Raw genomic sequence first — 13,498 nt, 5'->3', positions numbered from 1 at the left:
TAATAACTAACTGTACATTTAAATATATAGTACTGTATGTACTTCCCAGAGCAGAGACAATTTATTAGGTTTATGCCACAGCTTTCCTGCAGTGTTTAACACACCATTGTGTTTGCAATCGTTTTGACCTTTAATGAATGGAATAATTAAAAAAAGAATAACAAAAATTGTAAATTAGAAGAATAATTGCTAAATTTAATTATTATCATTCCTTATTATTTAGGATGTCTGTTTCACTGATAGCAAAGTTCCATTTACTTCAAGTCTTTGTAATGGTAACCATTACATGAACATAAATCATTGTAATATGAACCAGTAGTAGGCCAGCTCTGTGATATGAACATGTTGTGTCCGCTCCTCCTTCATAAAGCCCCTGGCCTTGTACAGCACAGTCAGCATTCCTGTGCAGCAGTCTCTGGCTCCTCACTTTTCTGCTGTGTGCAGTCATGAATCCTTGGCCCTTGTTCCTGTCGTTGCTCTTTGTGGTGAGTATAAAACAAGTATTGCTGCAGTCCTGTTGTCTGGCAAATTCTGATGCTTAAATTGAACATCTGATTTTTATGATTAGTATTTATGCTTTGTTTTTTTACTTTGAAGCCATCAGTGTTGTTTAGAGCCAATTATAAGTACATGGAAGTTGATCCATAATTAGAGCTTGATGAAGGTATAGGACATAGTTTAAATTAAAAATACCTTTCGGTCATGATTAGACGTTATTTATTCTGTTTGTGATATCTAAACAGGAAGATATAACAGTAACATGTGACAGTCTATTCAGGGTTATAAACTTTGCATTGTAAGGGATTCGTGTTTTTTGCCCAAAGTCTATATTTTATTCTATCTGTTATTAAGATATGAGTCTATACAGAAGCTAATTATATACTTTTCAAGAACATCACTTTTAATACACAAAAAAGTTTCCAATTACAGATTGCCTGTAATGCCAATACATAATGGAAATATGATAGAAGTGGAAAAACCACTACGTGAGCAGTGTATCAAATATGCAAATCTGTTGAGCATGTGCTTAATCATTCTGACATGTTTATATTCTCAACGGCTGAGGCCACTCCTTTATCATCATTCCTCAATCCTTTATGGCGGTGTCGCTTTGACTTTGAGTTAATCCTTGGAGTGGTAGGGTGTGCCAAGCTGCTGAGGAAGTAGTGGTTTCAAAATACAGAAACCCAACAGCACTTCTTTTAAAACATGGAGATACTAAGGTATCACAGGCCACTTTATTATGCACTCTATTAAGACCAATATAGTTTTTAATAGTGTTGGGTCTTTATCACATTAATTATAGCCATAATACTAATACAGAATACAAGAATCAGGCAAACCAGAGGAGAAGTTGTTATTGACAATTGAACAAACTCACTGGATAAATGATTGTAGTGGACAGTCGACCACTCTCGTTGGTAGAGGATGTGGGGCTATAAGCGGTGCTACAGATAACATCATCTGACCCAACTTATGATCAGCTTCACCGATTTATTTATCAGTCTATTTATTTCATGCCACGGATATTTTAACTGTTTCGCAATGTTCAATTTCCACTTCTCTGGAATGTACTGTTTCTATTTTTATTCACAAATCCAGAAAAGCATAAATATAGCTTACTTAATTTTAAGTGTGTGCTTTGTGAACAATGCAATCATAATATTATTATTTATTCATATTGTGCATTATGTTAGCACTCAGTGAATAATATAATAAACGCTCATTTATTGTTTTCATTGATTCAGTCATATACCACAATCCATTTAAAATGAAAAACATTGCTTATTGTGTCAAATATTGTTAGAAGATCAATTGAGATTAATTAAATACGCCTTTTCATACTTGTCAAGCTTGTTCACTCTGTTGATATTTCCAACCTAACGGCGTTTGTAATGTTATTCCAGAGATTGTTAGTGTTTTAATAGTGTTTATATTATTAATATTACACATATTCGGATTCGAGGAGGATTTTCCGCTGATGCCACTTTCGGCTGATCCAAGAACTTTTAAAAACCGATGGGAGCAGCTCAGCAGCAGGATGGAAGCAAGGGAAGTCCCATTGCTTCCACACAGGTGACCCCAGGTCGATGAAATCACCGACTACTTGGGTGTCCAGCAGGCAGAATTTCGACTCTACCCAGGAATGGTGCACATCTCGAGCACTTTTGCTTCTAGATGGGAGAAGCAGTATTAAAGCTACTCCTGAATTTTCTCTATTTACCTTTTTAGTTGGTACTTTATTTTATTTTATTTTATTTTACTTTTGTAGTTGTTTTAACAACTGTAAAGTATTTTTGATTTTTTGAAAAGTGCTTATAAATAAAATGTATTGCCATTATTGATGGTATCGTGAGATTTGTATCAGGTCCACCATTCACTAACCAGAGGGGTATTCCATAAAGGCGGGTTAACAAACTGAGTCTATCCATAAACTCTGGGTCAACATACCCCGCGATGGGTATCGGATTCCATTAAAGCTGGTATGAAGTGGGTTAATCAACCATGAGTATGTAAACCTTGGGTTACTTACGTGCCAGCGCGTGATAAAAAGCCATCATCAATGGATCAAAGAATACTCAAACTGCCATGACGGAAGATAGTGATTTATTCACCCTGATGGGTGAAATAAGCTGTTGTTTGATGAATATGAGCCTGTTCTAAAGGTGCGTTCAGTCTTCAGTGATTATAGTGGCTTAAATCACCCCTAATTACTCACACTTTTTGGTCGCTTCATCACTTTATCGCTTCAGTGACGTGACAAGCGGTGAATAATGTGAATAAAGTGTGTCTGAGGAGACGTGTCAGCAGCATAGGATGGCTGCATAGAGTCCTCCTGTTACACTGGATATAAAGACAGTGTCTGCTGCTTCATATCACATCATTTATATTGATTCTTAATGTAATATTGTCGCCAGAGTCATCTCAACGTCCTACAAAATGTCATAAAAAAACATTGAAGCGGGACACGAACCCACGACCCATCGCTTTCAAGAACAGTGTCACACTTCACTGCACCATCATACCTTCAAAGATGTATGATCTACAGATTTAACTGTATAACAATATAAAACAACAAACGAGCCTTAAAAGTTGATTTATTTAAATGATCATCTCCTTTATATTATCCACAGGTTTTTTCTTTAATACAGACGTCAGTAGATGTTTTAATGCAGATCAACCTCTCAGTGACTTTCACTTAATGATCTACATCTACAATGTTATAAAGAAAATTACCGTTATCACAAAAAAAAAAAAAAAAAAGACGTACGTAAAGCAAAACATAACATTAGTAATGATGTGAGCACGTCTGTGGTGTGTGATGTTACTAATGTGTTTCAGAGAAAAGTGTTAAAGTTTATTAAAGTGTTAAGAAATGGTGTTCAGGTGGGCGGAGCCAGGTAGAAACCCAGGGTTTCTTTGATAAAACCTGCCAGCGACCAGGTTTAGTTCACAGACAATGTTGCCATGGTAACATACTCAGAGAAGAACATACCTCGCTTTTTAGAATGGGATACTCAGAGTTTCCCTCATTTGAGCCTGAACATACTCAGAGTTTGAACATAACCTGCTTTATGGAATACCCCTCAGGTCCATGATTAAGCTATTATTTTACACATTTGAAGGAAGTGCACAAAATGGAGAGACCAATAAGTGAAACAGCACTATTTAGCTGATTGATCATTGTTGAAAAGTCAGGAAAAACCTGTTTTTTTAGCTTGTGTGCAGCATTAGCTTTAGCAGCTAAGCTGTGTGTGTGTGTGTGTGTGTGTGTGCGTGTGTGTGTGTGTGTGTGTGTGTGTGTGTGTGTGTGTGTGTGTGTGTGTGTGTGTGTGTGTGTGTGTGTACATATAGAGGATATGCAGGTGTAAGGCAGGGGTGCTGCTGAGAACATACAGGAATTGAGAGGTAGCCACTGTGTCTGTTGGACAAAAATACATCTTCAACCCTGATGGGGAACAATCGCTCTGATAAACGTTGTGTTTTATGTTTCATGGCTGCAGGGATTTGCTGTGGGCGAACTCAAAACTGCTGGTCGTCTGGTAAGAAAAAGAAGAGAATGGATCCCTCCGCCCAAGCTTCTCAAAGAAAATACTGATTATAGTCAACGGGAGTCAGTGGCAAGGGTGAGATATTTTTCCACACTTTTATTTCTGTTGTAATTCATTTTCAAATGTTTCCTTTTCATTTTCAAATTTTCGTCACATAACCCTGATAAGATTTTGCAACATGTTGCAATGTTCTGCATATTTCTGTTTGTGAAAAGCATCTTAAAGTTAAGTTATGTGTTAAATCATTAAACATTTTAGAAATAAGTTGAAGAATTGTGCTTGCATTAAAATCCCTATTCTATTGTGCAAGTCAGAATGAACATTCAGATGTTATCAATATATGAATCGTATGAACAAATGCTATGTTAAGTATGTAGCCTCAACTTTTAAAATGTTGTATATGTTTTATAATTGTTGTTGGCATTATACACCTTGCTCAGGGACAACAGTTGAAAACTAGCTTTGCAGCTAATACTGACACATTTACAGAAATGTTCATTAATGTGTACTGTCCTTGTCAATTAAACTAATAATAATAAACAAATAAGTGACTATACCAATTTATTATAGATAATAAGTGTGTAATGAAATAACTCATGATACAATATGAAATCACAATACAAAATATCAGATATAAAGGTTAGATGTCTTAGGGCGGATTTGGCCACGTTTATGGATGTTCTACACACCATTTACAAAGCATTATAAACATCTGTTCCAACTTTACAATAACCATCCAGATAATGATTGTAGATGGTTTATAAACCAATTATTAAACATGAGTAAAGTATTAATCTAAAACATGTTTATAGATGCTTATAAAGCATTTGTAAGAGATTATAATCTTCAGTTCCAATTTTATAATATATAATAATGACCAAATAATTAAATACAATAAAAATTATACTGTGAGTGAACTTTTCCTGTTTCCACTCCATGCTCCATCTCAATCTCTGCTTTGAAAACACTTTAGTGCTCATGTGATATTTTCAAGGAGGAGACGGTGCAGCTTTCACTTTTTCACATCTTTACTCAGTCGCAGAATAACACTGGAACACAAAGCATGCACGCTATAATCTTTACAGAGCGTTACCCTGAGGTGTTAATCATGACATCATTAGTTGTAGTTAGGGGTACAGCTTAACTGTGTGGTTAATACACCACAGCTCAGATGTTTTCAAATACGGCACCTCCAAGCACTGAACACTGTGTTTGCTCGCTCGCTGTTTCAGCCGAGTTGATTGTTTGGTGCCGCACCATACACAGCCGACTTATTAGTCGACGGAGCATCCACTATCTCTGTGCTGTCCTCCATCTTGTAAATGCTGCAGCGTGTAAGCTGCTATGGGAAGCAAGAGGGTCAAATGTCATTGCGTCTCTTTGCGTTCTGGAAACTTTTTTTACTTTATTTTATTTTGTGCACCTTTGAATTTTATATCGCAATGAAACAAAAATATTAAAACCCTACATTAGGTTTTTCCCCATTGCACAAATATGGTCACTATAACGGTGCAGACAAAATGGGACGGAAAAAAAAGGGAGAAAAAGAAAAACAAGAACAAACAAACAGAACATGGCGGTTAACAGAGTGCTTCTGTAAAGATGAGATCATGAGTCCATATAAGTGTCTGTGCAGTAACATCCAGGGACCCAAGAATGGGGGAAGAGTTTAGCAGAGGGTGCTCTTATTCTACTCCACATTCATTCAACAGATGAGATAAGTCTTTGTTTTAAATGTAAATGATAAATTGACCCCACACTTTTTGAAATGTCTCCGGTTTGTTCTTAAGAATGTAAGATTTTTTTTCCAAAGGCAAACAGGAAGATAATTCCCTAAACCACATTGCAATACCTGGCCTACTTTGTTTGCAAGGGATATTGTATTTTCTTATCAGCTCTTCAAATGTTAAAATATACCCGTTAATAGCATGTCCTTTATTTGTTTTACCCCTCTATCTGCCCACAGTTTAACTGATTTCTTTTTTAGTTAAAAGTGTTGCCTTTTATTTGCCAACAACCAATTTCATCTGACTGAGCTTTGATTATTTTTTTACACACTAAATCTAAAACAGTTGAGATGCAGCCTCATATACTAGTGAGACATTTACAGCATCCTTCACATTAAATACACAGGACACAGATCTTTTCATGATTTGAAACATTTACCTGCAATCAATTCAAACCCACGTCTCTGGGCTGTGCTGTTGTGGAAAAGTGTGTTTTTTGTTTTTTTTTTCTCTTCTTTTAGATCCATTCTGATTTTGATAATGGCAAAGGGAACCTCTTGTACTCTCTGAAGGGCGTCGGTGCCAACATCAATCCGTTTCATGTCTTTGTGGTGAACAGCGTCACCGGACAGATTCGTCTGACTCAAGTGCTCGACAGGGAGTTCATCAGTGAATACAATGTGAGTAATAACATCTATTCATGGTTTTCAGATACTTCACTAGTATTTGCTTATGATTTTTAAAGTTCAATCAGCAATTGAGTTTTTTTGTGTAGCTTTTAGGCGTCGCCACATTCACAAATGGCAGTCTGGCAGAGGAGAACATCGGCATACGGTTTAAAGTAGTGGATGAAAATGACGAAGCTCCTGTTTTTGGAAACATAGAGCCAGGGGAGGTGGATGAGCGTAGTCCTAAAGGTTAGTGTGTTCCATAGTTAAATAATTATGTACAGACCATAAACACAATTAATCACATCTCTTTAGTTTAGTATAAAATTAATTAATACTGCTGTCTAGCGGAAACGGCTAAGCAGAAGAAGATGGATGGATGGATGGATGCTATCTAATAACCTTTTTTTTTAATATAAACTGGAAGTATTCAAAGTACAAAGTTCTTACCTAAAACCATCCAAGGCTCGAAAGATGATTAATTTTCCTTTAAATTGGCAGACAGACGTATAAATAATTAAATTACATGATTGGCCATATAAGCCGCTATTAAATACTTTTCATTCAAGCAGCCCTTGAAGGTCTGTGGATGTTATTGATCTAGTCTATTGTTTTGAATTAGGTTGATAGTGTTTTCCATCAAACTTCACAAAGCACTAGTTCATTTGGGGCAGGAGTGAACTTACTAGGACACCTAACACCTAAAAAGCCCTTTAGCTTCATAGAATTAGCTCTCCTTCTGGGAGTAGCTCTGGAACCTCATCCTGCTCCTTAATGTTGGCAGCCTGTGACCCAAAATAAATACGGTCAAGCTTTTGGGCCAAATTATCACGTGCAGATATTGCTGCATTGTTAGCCAGGTTGTTTACTAATGAAGATAACAATGTGGACAAAATAATGTATGTGCAATAGTGATGTTTAAAGGTCAACATTAGGTGGCGGTGTAGCTGTTTATGTAAAATTAAAACATCATGCAGGAGTAATATAGCTTCTATCTGCAAACAACTCAAAATCCTGTCTTTGAATGAGTTAATTGTTAAAGGTTTCTCTATGACTTGCTCTGTGTTTCAGGCTTCCTTCTGTCTCGAAGGGAACAGTCTTCTGTGACTCCACTAATCTCACTCAGTTGGTTAATTCTTCAACTCAACCTGAACACAAAAATATTTTTTTTATTGATTTGATTTAAACAAATGCACTATCATTGGGAGTCATCTGCAATGACTTCAGTGATCTTTGTGTTGATTTTGTTGCTATTAGTAACAGCAAAATGGCTAAACCAAAATTTCACGTTGTTCTTAAAAGACATCCCAAATGTGTATGTAAGCAGGCCTTTATTCCGCACTTGTCACATCTTGGGAGCTTGGACATTTTTCAGGGATGCTACTTTTGAAATTCTTAATAAACATTTCCATTTAAAGAGATGTAGGATGAAGGCTCGAGATAAAGGCTTTTCAATTCTACCTGTAGAAAAGGCTCCAAAGTTAATAAGTACAGTTGTTTGTGGAGGTCTCTATTTTTGTGTGCGGAAGACGTTTTCACCGCTGTTAATGCGAGGGGTGGACTTACTCACGTGATCAGTACGAAACTCGGAGAATGGGTGTTACGTAGTAAGTGGTTGACAAGTTGATCAGTGGGCTCCGGCGGTAAAGTGACGAGCTAACTAGGTGTCGTGTGCGTAAATGAAAGCGTGAGTACCCACCTCTTGTATAGTTGTCATATTGTTAGTGTTTACTTGTGTTCTTGTGAGTTTCGGCTCTTTTCTCCGTTATACTTTGGAACGGTGGCCTTAAGTGGTGTTCTGGCCGACACCCTGGTGTGAACCTAGTGCATAACATAGAACCAGTGCCTAGCCTGAGCTATCATCGTTATCTCCACTACATTTAATGGTCCTTCGAGCCGGATAACACTGGGTTTACGTCAGAGATGGAACAATTACCGGAGTATGAGGCCCATGGTGCACGCCCCAGATGAGACGTCCGTCTCCCTGCGCGCTATGCCGACTATGAAGTGGATCATCGAGGCTATAGCAGCCAGAGATACAGAGAGGCGGTAAAGACGCCAGAAGAGGATCATATGGTCAGGACGACCTCACTAACCCAACCTTATGACTCCGCCACATCAAGCCGCATGCAGCAGCGGGGTGCTACGCCACAAGAGATGGAGTTGTGATATGGGACTGAGGGTCAACGGTACATTCAGGGGAAAAGGATTGCCTCCCCAACATTTCCAGAGGAAGAGACTCGGTTCCGATCACCAGATCACTTCACTCCCCTACCCCTCGCGCTACACCCCAGACATCCATATGAGGATTGTATAACAGAGTTAGAGGGCATTCGTTGTGAGAGACACATCATCCAGGAAACACAGAGGCACATGTCATCAGAGCTAGCTGAGCAGAGAACACTGCGATCAGAGATGAGCCAACTTGTTGATGCTGTCCGTAACTTGCAGATGCCATCTTCTCTCCAAGCTCGCAACTCAGAGTCAAGAGTGATGCCGTCACAGTCACCGCTTGAAATTGGATCCTATGATGGGGAAGAGGATGACTGGCCTGCACCACCACCATGGCCGTACCCCGTAAAAGAAGTGCTACAATAATCCATCTCAGCCGCATCATCTTAATAAGAGGGCAGAAGAGCTTCCCTGTGTTAAGGAGGAGGCCATGCCAACCCCAACTAGTAATCACTCTGTGGGTCAATCAAAAATTCCACACTCATTCCGTAAAGTCCTGCCTACCACGAGGCCACTGGACGACAATACCCGTTACTCGCCTCCCTGGTTCAAGCCTATTCAGCCTCTGCCACAGCCAAACAGTTGTCCTGCAACTGGATTCAAGTTGACTACAGCTTATGGTGGTCACAGGAGTGAGCTCAGATATGAATTGCCCCCCCCACAGCAGCACTCAAGCATGTCAAGGTCAAAACAACTGCCCGCTGGACGGCCTCAGGGAAATAATTACCTCATCTCAGAGCCAAGTTACCATGGGCCACGCCCAACAATCCCTAACTTCTCAAGTCGAGGCCCAAGTGAGTTTGCTCGGTCAAGATTTCACTGGAGAACCTCTTACCACAGACTGCAAGCGAGCTGTTTAAGTGTCAGGTGTTGGTCGATACCCTGCACCTAGAAGAGGCCAAGCTAATTGCCGACGCCTACCTCAACTCTCCAACGCCCTTCTCAGACACGATGGTAGCCCTGAATGACAAGTACGGCCAACCACATCAGATAGCTCTGAGGCGTATAGCTGCGGTGTTGGACGCACCGGACATCAGGCGTGGAGATCTGGCTGCATTCGAGAAGTTTGCACTCCAGATACAGTCACTGGTAGGAATGCTGAAAACATTGGGGCCCGAAGGAGAAATTGAATTACAGTGTGGCCTCTCATGTTGCTCGTCTGCTAAGTAAGCTGCCACCTGAACAGAGAGCAGAGTTTTGCCGCTGCATGTTCCATCAGGGCACACGCACCCACACATTACCGGACTTTTCAGAATGGCTGAAATATGAGTCTTGGTGCCAGGACTCTGAATGACAGATAGTGGGGAGATGGGCCAGAGAGAAGCCGGTGTCCAAGCCGGAAGGACGACATGGCAAACGATCCATCACTGTCCTCCATGGTGCGAAGGAAGAAGCTAGGAAACCCAAAGTTCCAGTGCCAGGGAGCTCCTTTAAAGAGAACAAAAGCCGGCCATACTGTCCATTCTGTAACAATGAAGAGCACTACCTCAGCCAGTGTATAGCAGTATCCAAGCTGAATAAGGAGCAGCTGACAGAGTGGATTAGGAGTAATAAGAGGTGTTGGCACTGTGCACGGCCACACCAAGCAGCCCAGTGCAACTTGAAAAAGACATGCAGTCTCTGCCAGGGGAAACATCTTCAGGTTCTGCATGAGATCAATGTGAGACCCCCTAAGTCATCTGCGGTGGAGAACCACGGTGCAAGGGCCACGACTGAGGTACTATACCTAGACAGACCAAGAGAAAGCAGCAGAGTTCTTCTGAAAGTAGTCCGAGTCCACATTCACCATGGTGACCGAACACTCGACACCTTTGCCATACTGGACGATGGTTCAGAGAGAACTATGCTGTTGCCAGAAGCAGCAGAGAAGTTAGGTGTGCAAGGGACCCCAGAAGACCTACCTCTACGTACAATCAGACAGGACATACAGACCCTCGGCGGTGCATCGACAAAGCCAAAGAGAAGGTTCATAATTTCAGGGGCATTCACTTCAGCTCACATCGAGTTAGCTGACCATACATACCCCATCAAGCAACTTCTGCAGAAGTACAAACACCTTATTGGCCTTCCCCTGCGTAATCTCACAAAGGTGGAGCCCTTGCTTCTCATTGGGAGTGACCACCCCCATCTCATCACTCCCACTGAACCTGTCAGGTTGGGACCTCCAGGAGGGCCTACTGCCATTCGCACTAGACTGGGCTGGACACTGCAGGGCCCAGCTAGTGTAGTCTGTGACCTCACCCGACCACATCAGTGCCTATTCACCACAGTAGCCCCCCAGGTGAACGAGTTGATGAAGAACGTCGAGAGACTATGGCAGGTTGATACTGTTCCATTCAGAAGTGAGAAACTGGTTACTCGTTCAAACCAGGACCAAGATGCCATCAGTATCCTTGAGTCCAAAACCACCAGAGTAGAGGTTGACGGCATACTACGTTATGCCACCCCTCTGCTTCGTCGAAAGGACATGCCGCTCCTTCAGGCCGCTAAAGAAGCCGTCATCCCCAGTCTACGAAGTGTAGAAAGGCGACTGGCCAAAGATCCTGCAAAGGCTGAACTTACCGAGTGGAGATGGAGAAGCTGATCAATGCAGGCTCTGTCATTAAGTGTGGCCCAGAAGTACCAGTAGAAGAAAGCCATGAGACGTGGTATATCCCACACCATATGGTGAGTCATAATGGAAAAAATAGGCTGGTGTTCAACTGCTCTTATCAGCATCAAGGGCAGAACCTGAATGACTACCTGTTGCCTGGGCCAACTTTGGGAGCATCACTTTTGGGAGTCCTGCTACGCTTCCGGGAGCATATCGTGGCAATCAGCGGAGACATCAGAGGTATGTTCGACCAGGTTCGCATCCTCCCAGAAGATCGTGCCCTGCTCAGATTCGATTGGAGGGATATCGGTTCAAGAGAGCCCCCTGCAGTATATGAGTGGCAGGTGCTACCGTTTGGAACGACGTGTAGCCCCTGTTGCGCCATGTTTGCCCTGCAGCACCATGTCACCGCCAACAGCCAGCCAGATGACGAGGTGAGAAGTGTTTTTATGTGAATAATTGCCTCCAGAGTGTTCCTACCATCACTGAGGCGAGGTGCCTTGTCAACGAACTACGATCCCTCCTAGCATCTGGAGGCTTTGAGCTGCGGCAGTGGACCAGCAATGAACCAGATGTGATAAGACACCTACCAGAAGAGAGCCGATCTGCGAGTGTTGAGTTATGGCTGGCTCAGAACAAGACAAATGCCCCAGAATCCACCTTAGGGCTAAGCTGGCTCTTTCACGCTGATGTCCTATGCTACAAGATCTGGAGATCAACAAAACTCCAAATTCATCTAGAACTGTACAAAATAAGTCTGCGAAAATTCAATGATGGCTTGTTCAAAGCAAGGCAGCAATACTTTTCTGAAATTATTGCCAAAAATGTCAACAACTCTCGCACGTTGTTTTCTGTAATTGAAAAGCTCACAACCCCCCCAGATCAGATAGCCCCTGAATTACTGTCAGCTGGAAAATGCAATGAATTTGCTGTATATTTCAATGAAAAAATACAATCAATAAGGTCAAACATCAGAACAAACCAGCAAAATCACAAAAAGCTTGAACAGCTTCAACCACTGAGGGATGAGTCAATTACAATGTTAGAGTTTATTACAGTGAACCCAAAAACAATAGAGGAGACTGTTCAGCAGCTGAATCCATCAACGTGTTGCCTTGACACAATACCCTCAAACTTCTTTAAAACTGTTGTAAAGTCAATTGTCACTGATTTGTGTCAGATAATGAACTGCTCATTCCAATCAGGCACCGTACCAAAATCCCTGAAAGTAGCTGCTGTGAAACCGCTGTTAAAAAAGAGAACACTGGATGCCTCTATACTGGCTAACTATAGACCAATCAGCAACCTTCCATTCATGGCCAAGATCATTGAGAAGGTGGTCTTCAACCAACTGAGTCAATTCTTAACATTCAACAAAATATTTGATAAATTTCAGTCAGGTTTTCGTTCTCATCACAGCACTGAAACTGCTCTTATCAAAGTGATCAATGACATAAGGTTGAACACTGATTCAGGAAAAGTATCTGTTCTCATTCTGTTGGATCTAAGTGCTGCATTTGACACTGTAGATCATACAATTTTGTTGCACAGATTGCAAACATGGGTTGGACTAAATGGAAAAGTAATGCAATGGTTTAAGTCATACTTGGAGGAGCGAAGCTATTTTGTAAGCATTGGAAACTTTGAATCTGACAGATTACCAATGTCCTGTGGGGTTCCTCAGGGATCTGTTCTTGGACCCCTTCTGTTTAACCTTTACATGCTTCCTTTAGGACAAATTTTACAGAACTGTAAGGTTGATTATCAGAGCTATGCAGATGACACACAACTATATCTATCACTGAACCCAGATGACCATGGTCCCATTGAGGTGTTGTGTGACTGTTTAGAAAAAGTAAACTGCTGGATGAGTGAAAACTTCCTTCAACTAAACCATGACAAGACGGAGGTGATTGTCTTTGGTAACAAGGAAAAGAGGACTGCTGTCAGCAATTATCTTGAGTCTCGATCTTTAAAAGCTAAAGACCAAGTCAAAAACCTTGGTGTTCTGATTGACTCAGATCTTACATTCAGCAGTCAGATCAAATCTATCACAAAAACAGCCTTCTACCACCTAAAGAACATCTCCAGAGTGAAAGGTTTAATGGCTCAGAAAGATCAGGAGAAACTGGTCCATGCTTTTATCTCCAGCAGACTGGACTATTGTAATGGTCTTCTGACAGGAATCCCCCAAAAGAGCATCAAACATCTACAGCTGGTTCAGAA

At 41.1% G+C, this 13,498-nt stretch overlaps 1 protein-coding gene across 1 annotated transcript in view; it reads left to right on the top strand.

Annotated features, from left to right (window-relative positions):
- The first annotated feature begins 381 nt into the window (after positions 1 to 381).
- Positions 382 to 13,498, top strand: part of LOC114462131 (desmoglein-2-like) — a 37,975-nt gene continuing 24,858 nt past the window's right edge. Inside the window, exons 1-4 of the mRNA XM_028444793.1 lie at positions 382 to 485; positions 4,005 to 4,127; positions 6,301 to 6,459; positions 6,555 to 6,696. Coding sequence (XP_028300594.1) covers positions 447 to 485; positions 4,005 to 4,127; positions 6,301 to 6,459; positions 6,555 to 6,696 — 463 coding nt within the window. The 5' untranslated portion in view covers positions 382 to 446. The remainder of the gene's footprint in view (positions 486 to 4,004; positions 4,128 to 6,300; positions 6,460 to 6,554; positions 6,697 to 13,498) is intronic.

This window comes from Gouania willdenowi, chromosome 4, assembly GCF_900634775.1.
Source record: "Gouania willdenowi chromosome 4, fGouWil2.1, whole genome shotgun sequence".
In the NCBI taxonomy this organism is placed as follows: Eukaryota; Metazoa; Chordata; class Actinopteri; order Blenniiformes; family Gobiesocidae; genus Gouania; species Gouania willdenowi.
This window is presented reverse-complemented; position numbering and strand designations above follow the sequence as displayed.